Source organism: Centropristis striata, chromosome 24 (assembly GCF_030273125.1).
Source record: "Centropristis striata isolate RG_2023a ecotype Rhode Island chromosome 24, C.striata_1.0, whole genome shotgun sequence".
NCBI classification, from domain to species: Eukaryota; Metazoa; Chordata; class Actinopteri; order Perciformes; family Serranidae; genus Centropristis; species Centropristis striata.
The window spans coordinates 109773-124099 of record NC_081540.1 but is presented as its reverse complement, the minus strand read 5'-3'; the positions used below and the strand labels follow the sequence as shown (position 1 = coordinate 124099).

General features: G+C 43.9%; 2 protein-coding genes across 3 annotated transcripts in view; both read left to right on the top strand.

The window, feature by feature from the left end:
• Positions 1 to 14327, top strand: part of LOC131962688 (inactive dipeptidyl peptidase 10-like) — a 70425-nt gene that overhangs the window by 18587 nt on the left and 37511 nt on the right. The gene's annotated exons all lie outside the window — the stretch shown is intronic.
• Positions 84 to 3404, top strand: LOC131962689 (dynein axonemal intermediate chain 2-like). Its single transcript, XM_059327681.1, has one exon. The coding sequence runs from the start codon at positions 604 to 606 to the stop codon at positions 2146 to 2148; it is 1545 nt and encodes a 514-aa protein (XP_059183664.1). The 5' UTR covers positions 84 to 603; the 3' UTR covers positions 2149 to 3404.

The window sequence follows — 14327 nt, the reverse complement described above, 5'->3', positions numbered from 1 at the left end:
GCAGGGAGCAGCTCTTCCTGGTCCTCCCTGTTTCCACAGCCAGCCTGTGTTCACTCAGGCTGGCTGTGGAAACAGGGAGGACCAGGAAAATTAAATAAAATTAAATAAATACAAATTATTTAAATAATTAAAAAATAACAAAACAAATAAGGGACGGAATGTGATGATGTCATGTGCCATGTGATGATGATGTCATAGAACCAAGATCAAAGCAAGACATGATGATGTCATGTGATGATGTCATAGAACCAAGATGAAAGAGCCCAAATCAAAGCAAGACATGATGATGTCACGCTGACATCATCGCTGCTTGATCTGGAATCTTATATATGTAGCCAGATGAGGATACAGCAAACTCAGAAAGTTTACCACCCGTTAATTTTATCTGTTAATCAGCCGGTTTTTACCCGTTAATCAGCCGGTGTTTGACCCGTTAATCTGCCGGTGTTAGATCCGTTATTCAGCCGGTGTTAGATCCGTTAATCAGCCGGGTTTTACCCTTTAGTCTGCCGGTGTTTGACCCATTAATCTGCCGGTATTTGACCCGTTATTCCGCCGGTTTGTGCCCGTTATTCTGCCGGTGTGTCCCGGTGTTTGAGCCTGATGGAGATCGTCCATGTCTACACGAAGCTCCGCGGTGAGTTCGGCCGCCAGTGTCACTTCTCTGACCGGCCCGCCGAGCTGCTGCTGGACATTCCTCCGGAGCCGAGCCTGGCCCCGCACTTCATCCACAAGACACCCCGAGATCAGAGCGTGCAGGCCGGCCAGGACATGGCGGAGCACCAGGTGAACACGGAGCGCTTTGAGACGGACAGCTGTGGGATCAACCATGTGGAGGGGGGGTGGCCCAAGGACGTGAACCCTCAGGAGATGGAACAGACCATCAGGTTCAGGAAGAAGGTGGAGAAGGACGAGAGCTACATCAACAGCATCCTGCAGCTGGGCAGTGTGATGGAGCACTGCATCAGGCAGAACAACGCTGTGGACATCTACCAGGAGTACTTTGAGGACGAGGAGGAGGTGGAGGAGAACCAGGAGCCGCCGTCCGCCAAGACCATCAACGTGTACAGAGACCCCAACGACGTGAAGCGGACCGTCTCCGGTCTGTCCTGGCATCCTGACGGCGGCAGGAAGCTAGCTGCTGCCTACTGCTGCCTCCAGTTCCAGAGGACGTCAAGAGACACCAGCCTGGACTCCTACATCTGGGACATCGAGAACCCGAACCGACCGGAGATGTCCCTGAAGCCGGCGTCCCCCCTGGTCTGTCTGGACTACAACCCCAAAGACCCCCACACCCTGGTGGGGGGCAGCTACAACGGACAGATCGCGTACTGGGACACCCGAAGAGGCAGCCAGCCGGTGGAGACGTCCTCCGTGGAGCAGAGTCACAGAGACCCCGTCTACAAGACCATCTGGCTGCAGTCCAAGACCGGGACGGACACGTTCTCTGCCTCCACGGACGGACAGGTCCTGTGGTGGGACGTCCGCCGGTTGTCTGAGCCCACAGAGCGTCTGGTTCTGGACCCGAACCGGGAAGGAAACCTGGACCGAGCTCTAGGAGCCGTCTCTCTGGAGTTTGAGTCCACCATGCCCACTAAGTTCATGGTGGGGACGGAGCAGGGCGTGGTGGTGTCCTGTAACCGGAAGGCGAAGACGCCGGCGGAGAAGCTGGTGTGTCTCTACGAGGGACACCATGGACCGGTCTACGGCCTGCAGAGGAACCCGTTCTTCCCTAAGAACTTCCTCACCGTGGGGGACCGGACGGCTCGCATCTGGTCCGAGGACATCAAGGAGTCCTCCATCATGTGGACCAGGTACCAGATGTCCTACCTGATGGACGCCTGCTGGAGTCCTGTCCGTCCCTCCGTCTTCTTCACCGTTAAAATGGACGGCGTGTTGGACGTCTGGGACATCCTGTTCAAACAGAACGACCCCACGCTGAGTGTCAAGGTGTGTGACGACGCCCTGTACAGCCTCCGTCTCCAGGACAACGGGCGGTTGGTGGCGGTCGGGTCCCAGCAGGGCGGCACCACGCTGCTGGAGCTCTGCTCAGGACTGTCCTCGCTGCAGAAGAACGAGAAGAGTCTGCTGGCTGCTATGTTTGAGCGTGAGACGAAGCGAGAGAAGATCCTGGAGGCTCGTCAGTGAGAGATGAGGCTGAAGGAGCGGAGCCGCTCGGAGCAGAGCCGCGAGGACGAGGCATCGGGATGGAACCAGTTTAGATTAGCCATTTAGCTTAATTTAAAAAAAAAAAGGAAAGGAATAGCCTGATTTCTCTTTCCCTTCAGTTTTAGTGGTTAGGACTGATGTCCCACAGGTTACGTTACGGTTTACTCCGGGTGCTCGGGTTTTTCCAAGTTTAGATTAGCCATTTAGCTTAATTTAAAAAAAAAAAGGAAAGGAATAGCCTGATTTCTCTTTCCCTTCAGTTTTAGTGGTTAGGACTGATGTCCCACAGTTTACGTTACGGTTTACTCCGGGTGCTCGGGTTTTTCCAAGTTTAGATTAGCCATTTAGCTTAATTTAAAAAAAAAAAAGAAAAGGAAAGGAATAGCCTGATTTCTCTTTCCCTTCAGTTTTAGTGGTTAGGACTGATGTCCCACAGTTTACGTTACGGTTTACTCCGGGTGCTCGGGTTTTTCCAAGTTTAGATTAGCCATTTAGCTTAATTTAAAAAAAAAAAAGAAAAGGAAAGGAATAGCCTGATTTCTCTTTCCCTTCAGTTTTAGTGGTTAGGACTGATGTCCCACAGTTTACGTTACGGTTTACTCCGGGTGCTCCGGTTTACTCCAGGTGATCCGGTTTCTTCCCAGTTTGTGTTAGCTATTGTGTGATTGCTTAATTATTTTTTTTTTAAAAGAGAGAAAAGTAATTGCCTGATTTCTTAATATACCTTCAGCCTCAGTGGTTAACACTGATGTCCCACAGTTTACTGAGGGTTTACTCCGGGTGCTCGGGTTTTTCCCAGTTTAGATTAGCCATCATATTATTGTTTATTATTTTAAAAAAGAGAGAAAAGAAAAGGAATAGCCTGCTTTCTCTTTTTCCCTTCAGTCTTAGTGGTTAGCACTGATGTCCCATAGTTGACGTTACGGTTTACTCCAAGTGCTCCGGTTTCTTCCCAGTTTAGATTAGCTATTGTGCATCTTCGGCCATGACTTTACCGCAGAATCAAAAGTTAAGTGTAAGTCCACCTTAAGCAGAGTCCAAACCATCGCTCCATCCATGCATATAACAACACTGCCACCTACTGATGAGGAGGGCGGCCATCTGTGAATCACCAGCTGTTTGTGAATTCTCTCGACAAGAACGTCTCAAGCCTGATTTCCACCGGGCGCGTTACAGCCTCGGAACGGCAGCGCCGCGGTCACCGTTGCAAATAGCTGCCACTCTAATCAATGAGAGCATTTCCACCGGGCGCGCTGCGTAACGTTTCAGCAGCGTCTCTACGCGAGCATTAGGTAGGACTTCTATTTTCTCCACGAGCCGCTGCTAAACCGTGTAAATCTCAACAGAGCAGATCGCACCAGACAGGAAGTCCGACTCAGAATCAACGTAAAACACTTCCGCCCCCTTTCAAAATAAAACACAATACGCCGTTCATGCAGCCTAAAACTACTTCACATCAACATTATGTTATGACTTAAGCACCAGATCAGCAATCAATCAATCAATCAATCAATCAAAGGGTCTCAGAGGATCGGCGACACGGACGACAAGAGACTGATTGTTGAAGTGGAACAGCATACAATCGTTTATGACATAACGTATTGTTTTTATAAGGATAGATGGTCAGATCAACAGATCTTTCACGTCAGAGAAGCAAAGTAAGCTCTTGGTTGTTGTTGTTTACTTTATACACACAGTTTATCCATAGACTGTATAAATCATAGACTGTATATAAATAGGTATAAATAAGAGTTTATCAAGGGATCTCGTGGTCTCCCGTATGTTCAGGATTATCGCGTGTTCTTGTTATCTCGCGTGTATACGGCTGGCTCGCTGTGTAACGCGCCCGGTGGAAATCCCCAGTCAGAAATGCATCATTGAGGAAAGAGATGCGTGTGTGTGATTGGAGATTCACAAATGCAGAGTCACTCTTCACAAGCAGAATTTTCAGTTTTAAAAAGTGGCTTTTTGTTTTTACAAATATGGAAAATTGTGTATTTTTCCAATACACACTTATTTGTAAAAAACACAATACAAGTTACAAAGTAGAGATTTGTATTTGTGGATAGCAAAACAGGTGTGCAAATCAAGGACTATTTGTAGATCACTCTCTGTGCATAATGAGTGGTGGTATGGTATGGTGTGGTATAATGAGACAAATTTAAACCCACAGGGGCGTGACTGGGAAAGCTGGTGTGGCTTAAAGGAATTGATGTACCCTGACAAGCAGAGGGTCAGAAATATGTAACGGAGAACCAAGGTTACAATCTAAACGCAATATTTCTTTATTTCCCTTCAGTCTCAGTGGTTAACGTTGATGCCTCACAGTTTACGTTAGCCATTATTTTATTACTTCATTTAAAAAAAGAAAAGGAATAGCCTAATTTCTTGGTTAATAAGATAAAACATGCATTGAAAGATTAAGAATAAAAAATCAGGTAATTTAATGTACGGTCTTTCCCTTTTTTATTTGAATTGTTGAAAAGTTTCTAATGCTTTTATTAGTCATGTGAACTACAGTCAGATTGACCGGTGACACTGGTTTTGCTTTCTAAACACAATCTGTCTGTTACGTAGAACGTGCTGTTAAGGTTCATAGTTCACATATACACATACACCTCAAGACCATCAAATATGTATCTTTAAAAACTGATTCTGCAGAACAGAATAACTCTGTTTGTGTTATTCCCATTCACTTCAATGCAAAATTTTGGGCAGTTTTTTGCGACATAAGTCGCATTCCATGGAGAAAAGTAATAGCACACCGATCCTGATCAAACCGCACGTTTTGATATATAATTTGTCCTGCAACTCTTCAAGTTGTAGGACTAGTAGCAGGACGAAATTATTTCCTTTGTCTGATCCACCTCAGCCCAAATAAGTTTATTAAGTCATAAAACCAGATAGATGAAATGGATTTCATATCAACCAATAAGGTTTACATATGGAAAAAAAATGACAAAGACGAAAACTAAAGACATTTTCACTATAATTTTAGTTAGTTTTGTATCCACAAAATACAGTTTCAGTTAGCTATCGTTTCTTAAAAAACGTGTTTTTATTTCAGTAAACGAAAATGTTTTTTCAATTCTAGTTTTAGTTATTCCGTTAGTTTTCGTTCACGATAATAACCTTGCTCTGTAATGAAGGCCCTGAGACGCTGTTCTGTGGTTCAGGTGGGAGATCTAAAACCACTACCAGCCTGTCCAGATCTCGGGAGCCCCTCTGCTCTCTATGTAATATGTGTAAATCAGTAACATTAGTTAGTGTATTATTATTAATATTGGAGTCCATACATGTTGAAGCTAACTTTAGTTGTTGTCAGAAGTTGAAGCTAACTTTAGTTGTTGTCAGATGTTGAACCTAACTTTAGTTGTTGTCAGAAGTTGAAGCTAACTTTAGTTGTTGTCAGAAGTTGAAGCTAACTTTAGTTGTTGTCAGAAGTTGAAGCTAACTTTAGTTGTTGTCAGATGTTGAAGCTAACTTTAGTCCTTCTGAGACAGAACATGTCTGAATCCAGCTCGCTGGGCCTCAGTTTCCCCCGACACACATAATGAGACTAACGATGGCGACGGAACTGGGTTGACTGATTTTTACTCATGAATGACACCATTTAAAGTAGTAAAATGAGAACAGCGTGCATGTGTGTCAGCCGTCTGTTTACTGAAGGACCCAGAGACACAGACAGACGGTGGACGGAGCTCCAGAGGACACGTCTTACCGTCTCACCGTCTTACCGTCTCACCGTCTTACTGTCTTACCGTCTTACCGTCTTCTGTAGCTCAGCAGACAGAATGCAGTTCTTATAGTTTTTGGACATCTGCCTTGTTAAGGAGTTTTGATGCTTCACGTTTGGATGTTTTGACTGAGAGACGTCATCATGATGGATCCAGAGCTCAGGTACCCCGAGGTGAGACGTCTCATTTATATGATGGACAGACTGAGACATGATGGACAGACTGAGACATGTTGGACAGACTGATGTTTGACAGGTGGATCAGCAGGTTCAATATTTAAACTAAAGCATCCTAAAGGTTCCTTTATAACAGGGAGAGAGTCCCAGAGACAGACTGAGACATGATGGACAGACTGAGCCATGTTGGACAGACTGAGACATGATGGACAGACTGAGACATGTTGGACAGACTGAGACATGATGGACAGACTGAGACATGTTGGACAGACTGAGACATGATGGATCGATGGAGACATGATGGACAGACTGAGACATGTTGGACAGACTGAGACATGATGGACAGACTGAGACATGATGGACAGACTGATGTTTGACAGGTGAATCAGCAGGTTCAAGATTTAAACTAAAGCATCCTAAAGGTTCCTTTATAACAGGGAGAGAGTCCCAGAGACAGACTGAGACATGATGGACAGACTGAGACATGTTGGACAGACTGAGACATGATGGACAGATGGAGACATGTTGGACAGACTGAGACATGTTGGACAGACTGAGACATGATAGATGGATGGAGACATGATGGACAGACTGAGACCTGTTGGACAGACTGAGACATGTTGGACAGACTGAGACATGATGGATGGATGGAGACATGATGGACAGACTGAGACATGTTGGACAGACTGAGACATGATGGACAGACTGAGACATGTTGGACAGACTGAGACATGATGGACAGACTGAGACATGATGGACAGACTGATGTTTGACAGGTGGATCAGCAGGTTCAATATTTAAACTAAAGCATCCTAAAGGTTCCTTTATAACAGGGAGAGAGTCCCAGAGACAGACTGAGACATGATGGACAGACTGAGACATGTTGGACAGACTGAGACATGATGGACGGATGGAGACATGTTGGACAGACTGAGACATGTTGGACAGACTGAGACCTGTTGGACAGACTGAGACCTGTTGGACAGACTGAGACATGTTGGACAGACTGAGACATGATGGATGGATGGAGACATGATGGACAGACTGAGACATGTTGGACAGACTGAGACATGATGGACAGACTGAGACATGTTGGACAGACTGAGACATGATGGACAGACTGATGTTTGACAGGTGGATCAGCAGGTTCAAGATTTAAACTAAAGCATCCTAAAGGTTCCTTTATAACAGGGAGAGAGTCCCAGAGACAGACTGAGACATGATGGACAGACTGAGACATGATGGATGGATGGATGGATGGAGACATGATGGACAGACTGAGACATGTTGGACAGACTGAGACATGATGGATGGATGGAGACATGATGGACAGACTGAGACCTGTTGGACAGACTGAGACATGTTGGATGGATGGAGACATGATGGACAGACTGAGACATGTTGGATGGATGGAGACATGATGGACAGACTGAGACATGTTGGATGGATGGAGACATGATGGACAGACTGAGACATGTTGGATGGATGGAGACATGATGGACAGACTGAGACATGTTGGATGGATGGAGACCTGTTGGACAGACTGAGACATGTTGGATGGATGGAGACATGATGGACAGACTGAGACATGTTGGATGGATGGAGACATGATGGACAGACTGAGACATGTTGGACAGACTGAGACATGTTGGATGGATGGAGACATGTTGGACAGACTGAGACATGTTGGACAGACTGAGACATGTTGGATGGATGGAGCAGAGAGTCCCGGGAGGGAACGAAACAGAAACACGTCCTCTGGGACTCAAACTGTGTCAAACTGTTGTTGTGTGTCAGTGAGGCTCAAAAATAAACTTTATTAATGAAATAATGGAGTTATGAGCCCATGATGAAGTCAATCAGACTCAAATTACCTGTAAAAAATAAAAATAAAAAGATAGTTCCATAGAAGAGATGGTGTCAGATCTCCGTGATCTGTTCTGGTCCTGATACCTTCAGTTGGCTCAAACTTCTGCTCCGCTGATTTTCCTCTTAGTGAATGGCATGTTTTGTCTGTAAGACTCCGTTTCCATGGCGACGGTCTGAACAGAAGATGCAAAAGCCAGGCGGCATCACTTAAAGCCATAAGAGCATCTTTGGGCATGTGGAAGTTTTCACGCCACGCATTTCCATCAGCTACTCCTTCCACAAAGTTCTCCTCCATCACTAGATCTCCCAGGTCTCGTTCACAGCCGTCTGGCTCCTCCCACCAATCGCTGCATCCAGAATGTGATGGAGGTAATTCCAGATCCTTCTCTGTTCACTAATACTATCTGTACATATCCTGGACATTTGGTGGAAAGACTCCTGTAAGTTTATTAGAGCTGCCAGAGCAGCTTGAAGGTCCCACCATGGAAATAATCCCACGTTTCTTTATTTCCTGTCCTGGAGCATGTATGTGACGTAAACACATACGTGACGTGAGCAGATCAGATCAGAGTTTTGTGTCTTGTCAGTGTAGACGACACGCTACGGAGGAGAGGATTACACTTTTACACTCTGGAGGCACATTTTACCCTTTTTAAGCCCCAAAAACACCGTCACCGTCTAAACGAAAGGCACTAAATAAAAATAAATCCAGTAAACTAAACGGAGCCTCAGTTTGTAATGATGATCTTTAGTTTGAATGAATCATTTCAGCTCAGAGACTCTGGAGGAGAAAAAGTTATTTTTATTTTATTAAATCATTAATATGCAGGCTGTGTGAGAAAACACCTGCCTACCGTCCCTCTGATGAGGAAGTCTGAGAGTCAGGAGTCTCCTCAGGCCCAGACGTCCCCGTAAACCCTCCAGACGTCCCAGTAAACCCTCCAGACCTGAGCAGTGTGTCTCCAGGCCTCGTGGTTATTGGGTCAGTCATCATGACCTACTTGTTTCTGGGTCGAGGGAGTGGAGCTTCACTCTGCAGCCCACTGACTCAGTCCACAGCAGGAGAAAATCACTCAAACCACCTGCAGGTTCACTTAAAGACACCTGCTTTAGCTTACTGTATATATATATATATATATATATATATATATATATGTGTGTGTGTGTGTGTGTGTATAAATGGGTTAATTCAGTTTCAGTAACAATGAAACACTGTAAATGTTAATTTCAGCCAGAACTGTATTTTTTACAGTTTTTGTTTTATTTTTAAAATAAATTACTCCACTGTAAAATACTCTGGCACCGTGTGTGTAACAAAAATATACTGTCATATATATACAAGCCGTCATGTTTGCATTTATTTTTTGTAAAAATACTTTTTCTCACTGTTAAATGTACTAAACACCATATCTCTAACAGAAATATACTGTAATATTTAATGGTAAAATCTTTAATTTATGCAGCATTTTTAAAGTATTTTCTTGTCAATTATATGGCAGAACAGCGTTTCTTTTGATGGAAAAACGATTTTTTTTACGGTAAAACATGGAATCATATGTCAATCTTAAACATGAAATCAACAGTGCTAATATCATTTTACCGTAATTTTAGAAAAAGTTGCACCGTATTTATTACGGTAAAGTTCTGGCAACCACAGCTGCTGGTTTTTACCATAAAAACAACAGTAAATTCTTTACAGTGTGTATGTACACTGTAAAGAATTTACTGTGATTTTTACAGTAACTTATTGCCAGCAATTAACAAGTAACTTACTGTTTTATTTACAGTACTGTTTTTTTATAATGTAAAATAAAAAACAAACACCGTGATTTTAGTTTTATTCACAGTACTGGTTTACTTCCTGTAAAAATAAAAAAACTGTTAAACATTTTTAATGGTACGGTATATGGCAATACGGCACAATAAACAATTCTCTTAATTTAATAATTTCATCATTAATTTTTATAGAAATAACTAATTAAGTAATTACTCTATACACTAAAGATTTACAGATTTAAGATTAAACATTTACTGTTTTACAATTGATTTCCAATAGCATTTATATAGGACTGATTTTGATCAAAATTATGATAAAAATGTAATAATACAGTAGTTTACTTTTCATAATGTCTACTGTGTTTTTTCTACACTTTAACTACTGTGATTTTGTCACAAGGACAGATTTTTATTGTAAATTATACAGCGCTAAACTGTAAAAGTCAATAATAATAATAATACAATAAATAACTGTACAGTAAATAATACAGTAAATAATACAGTAAATAACTGGAGATTTCACAGCCATTATTTAGAGTGTATATATATATATATATATATATATATATATATATATAATCCATATGTTGGGTGATGTAATGGTGGCGTTCTGAGTTTTTCCAGGACTCGCTGGAGTAAACAGCCTGTTTATCTCTTTATTGTGATGCAGCGAGCGTCCTCTCTAGTTTCTGTGGGTTTTTGTATAAATTTAAATATGTGTGTGTGATTATGGAGATGACTAATGTTTTCATGTGCCAGCTGCTCTGACTCCCACACACTGATCGTCTCTTTATAGATTCCTATGAACCGTGTTTTCATCTGGATCATTTACAGTCACTTTACTCTCTCTGAGACTGGAGGAAAGACTTTTATTTCTTTTTCACAAACTGGAAGAAAACAAACCGCTTTCTGCTTCACTTATTGGTTTCTACAGGAACCTGTTAATTAAAAACATCTGAAACACTTCACACAGCTCAGCCATTTGATTTATTCAGGATGGTTGCATACAGTCATGGAAAAAATCATCAGACCTTGTTTTCTTTCATTTCTTGTTCATTTTAATGTCTGGTACAACTAAAGGGACATTTGTTTGGACAAATAAAATGATAACAAAAATACCTGATAAGAGTTTAATTTAAGAGCTGATATCTAGACATTTAACATAGTTTTATTGATAATAACCAAAATCATGATCAATAAAACCGTGTTAAATGTCTAGATATCAGCTCTTAAATTAAACTCTCATTAGCTGTTTTTGTTGTTATATTTGTCCAAACAAATGTCATTTGTTTATGAGACAGCGTCGCTGTTTCTAGGCTCGCCATTTTTAAATCTCCCGGGAGACCGGTGAGCGCAAGGCATTATGGGTAGTCGGAAGATCCTCCTCTGGAGGATCCTGGTCTCTGAAGGACTCTGTCCTCTGGAGGATCCTGGTCTCTGAAGGACTCTGTCCTCTGGAGGATCCTGGACTCTGAAGGACTCTGTCCTCTGGAGGATCCTGGTCTCTGAAGGACTCTGTCCTCTGGAGGATCCTGGACTCTGAAGGACTCTGTCCTCTGGAGGATCCTGGCCTCTGAAGGACTCTGTCCTCTGGAGGATCCTGGACTCTGAAGGACTCTGTCCTCTGGAGGATCCTGGACTCTGAAGGACTCTGTCCTCTGGAGGATCCTGGTCTCTGAAGGACTCTGTCCTCTGAAGGACTCTGTCCTCTGAAGGACTCTGTCCTCTGGAGGATCCTGGTCTCTGAAGGACTCTGTCCTCTGAAGGACTCTGTCCTCTGGAGGATCCTGGTCTCTGAAGGACTCTGTCCTCCGGAGGATCCTGGTCTCTGAAGGACTCTGTCCTCCGGAGGATCCTGGTCTCTGAAGGATCCTGGTCTCTGAAGGACTCTGTCCTCTGGAGGATCCTGGTCTCTGAAGGACTCTGTCCTCTGGAGGATCCTGGTCTCTGAAGGACTCTGTCCTCTGGAGGATCCTGGACTCTGAAGGACTCTGTCCTCTGGAGGATCCTGGTCTCTGAAGGACTCTGTCCTCTGGAGGATCCTGGTCTCTGAAGGACTCTGTCCTCTGGAGGATCCTGGTCTCTGAAGGACTCTGTCCTCTGGAGGGTCCTGGTCTCCGAAGGACTTTGTCCTCTGGAGGATCCTGGCCTCTGAAGGACTCTGTCCTCTGGAGGATCCTGGTCTCTGAAGGACTCTGGAGGGTCCTGGTCCTGGATCCTTCCTCTGGAGGCTCCTGGTCTCTGAAGGACTCTGTCCTCTGGAGGGTCCTGGTCTCTGAAGGACTCTGTCCTCTGGAGGATCCTGGTCTCTGAAGGACTCTGGAGGATCCTGGTCCTGGATCCTTCCTCTGGAGGCTCCTGGTCTCTTAAAGACTCTGTCCTCTGGAGGATCCTGGTCTCTGAAGGACTCTGGAGGATCCTGGTCCTGGTTCCTTCCTTGACTTTCCATCCATCCAGCAGCAACGTGGCCTGAAGGCAACAGAAAGTTTCTGCTCCAGCAGAGAAAGTAAAGTAATGAAGAGTTTTATCAGGACGTGTCTTATCAGGACGTCTGGGTCAGTTTGAGCCACGAGGAGCTTCTTTATCTGAGAAACACCAGCAGAACCTGGTGGCTCCACCCAGAGACCTGCTGCAGGTTAATCACATTCACCTGCTCCCAGGTGTCCCTCAGCCTCATTAACTGCTGAGGAGGAGGAGGAGGAGGGGGGAGGAGGAGGAGGAGGAGGAGGGGGAGGAGGAGGAGGGGGAGGGGGAGGAGGAGGGGGAGGGGGAGGAGGAGGAGGAGGAGGAGGAGAGGAGGAGGAGGAGGAGGAGAGGAGGAGGAGGAGGCTCCTGGCTGCTGAAGGCTTCAGTCTAATACCAGCTGTTTGAGTCTGGCTGAAGGTAAAATGTGAGCTAGACGAGGCCTCCTGAGGCTCTTCAGGCTCTTTTAATGTTAATTTATTATTGGTGTCGGCCCAAAGCAATTTATAATCTTCAGTTGTAAAAATGTTTGTATGTATTCGGCAATAAAGCGTTTATTTTTATATACAGTCATGGAAAAATGATTAGACCTCCTTGTTTTCTTCAGTTTCTTGTTTATTTTAATGTCTGGTTCAACTAAAGGAACATTTGTTTGGACAAATATAATGATAACAACACAAACAGCTGATAAGAGTTTAATTTAAGAGCTGATATCATTTAACATGGTTTTATTGATCGAAACCAAAATCATGATGAATAAACCATGTAAAATCTAGATATCAGCTCTTAATAATTCAATGGTCTGATAATTTTTCCATGAGCGTATTAGTCAACTAAAATGTGCATCATAGCTTATAAACATCTTAAAAAGCCTTATAACCTAAACATTTTGCCAACTTCAAGTCTAGTTTTGAGTTTCCCAGCTAGACTAGCTTTCATTACAAACTCCAGAATCATATTAATAAATCATGTCGGTAGACTCATTTAGATTCAGTAGGCTATTTTATTTCCATTCAAAATAAGGTTGGCAGCTCAATTCCAACAATGTTTCTCTGATTCTGGCCAACAAAGGCTCTTCTGTCAGTAAAGGTTCCAGGAAGAGAAACCTCGAGCTGTTGGCAGGTTTGACTTTTAGAGCAAAGCTCTTTAATATTAGAGGAGAAAATGAGAAAGAAACAGTTTGAATCAGAGACAATGAACCAGCCTCAGTATTAACTCTGTGTGTTGAGCTTTAATGACAACACTACGTTAGCATGTAGCATATGTAGCATGTAGCATATGTAGCAGGTAGCATATGTAGCATGTAGCAGCAGTGCTGCAGCAGCAGCAGGATCAGTGATGTTCAGAGGTCAGAGAGAGAGAGACGGCTCTGATTCCACCGTTAAATATTTAATGAAGAAGAGGAGAAGAGAGTTCACCACCAGCTCTCCTCCTCCTCCTCCTCCTCCTCCTCTTCCTCTCTCTCTCCTTCTTTCTGGTTATTTCTCCTCCTCAGGACAAACAGCTCGTTCTCCATCGATCCAACTCTCTGCTCGTGTTTCTGCATCTTTGATCATTTTCCTGATTCTTCTGCTCTGAACGTGTTTATAATCCTTGAAGAAGAGACGTTCTCTTTGTTCTTCTCTTATTGTTTTCTCTGAATATTTTCAGTTCTGGAGTTTAACAGATTCTGTTGTTATTGTCGTTCCTTCAGCAGTAGATTATAAACCTTATAAACAGTGAGCAGCTCCAGGCAGGACAGACTAAAGTAAACTGGTCTGGGACCAGGTCTGAGTTCTGGTTCCAGAGGGGGACCCAGTCTCTGCTGGTCTCAGACCAACCTGGACCAGAACCAGGTTCCTGTCCTATCTGTCCTCTCTGTCCTGGTGGAGCGTTTGGTCCCCAGAAGTGCTGACCCTCTGAGCAGCGAGTGTCTTTGGGCTGGTTTGTCTTTATTTGTGGACTTGTGAGGACGTCTGTCCCCTCGGGGTGTGTCTCTGTGGGACACGTCTCAGTTTGCATCGTGTCTCTTGGCAGCAGGACGGACAGCTGCTTCCTGATCAATTCGTCCTCTGAGGAGAAAACAGCAGATATATAACAGGAGATATTATATTATTATTATATTATAATAGGAGAGTACAGCTACAATCCTCTACTT

Excerpts from the sequence above, each read along its gene's own strand:
- LOC131962689 (XM_059327681.1), top strand. The coding sequence starts at position 604 with ATGGAGATCGTCCATGTCTACACGAAGCTCCGCGGTGAGTTCGGCCGC.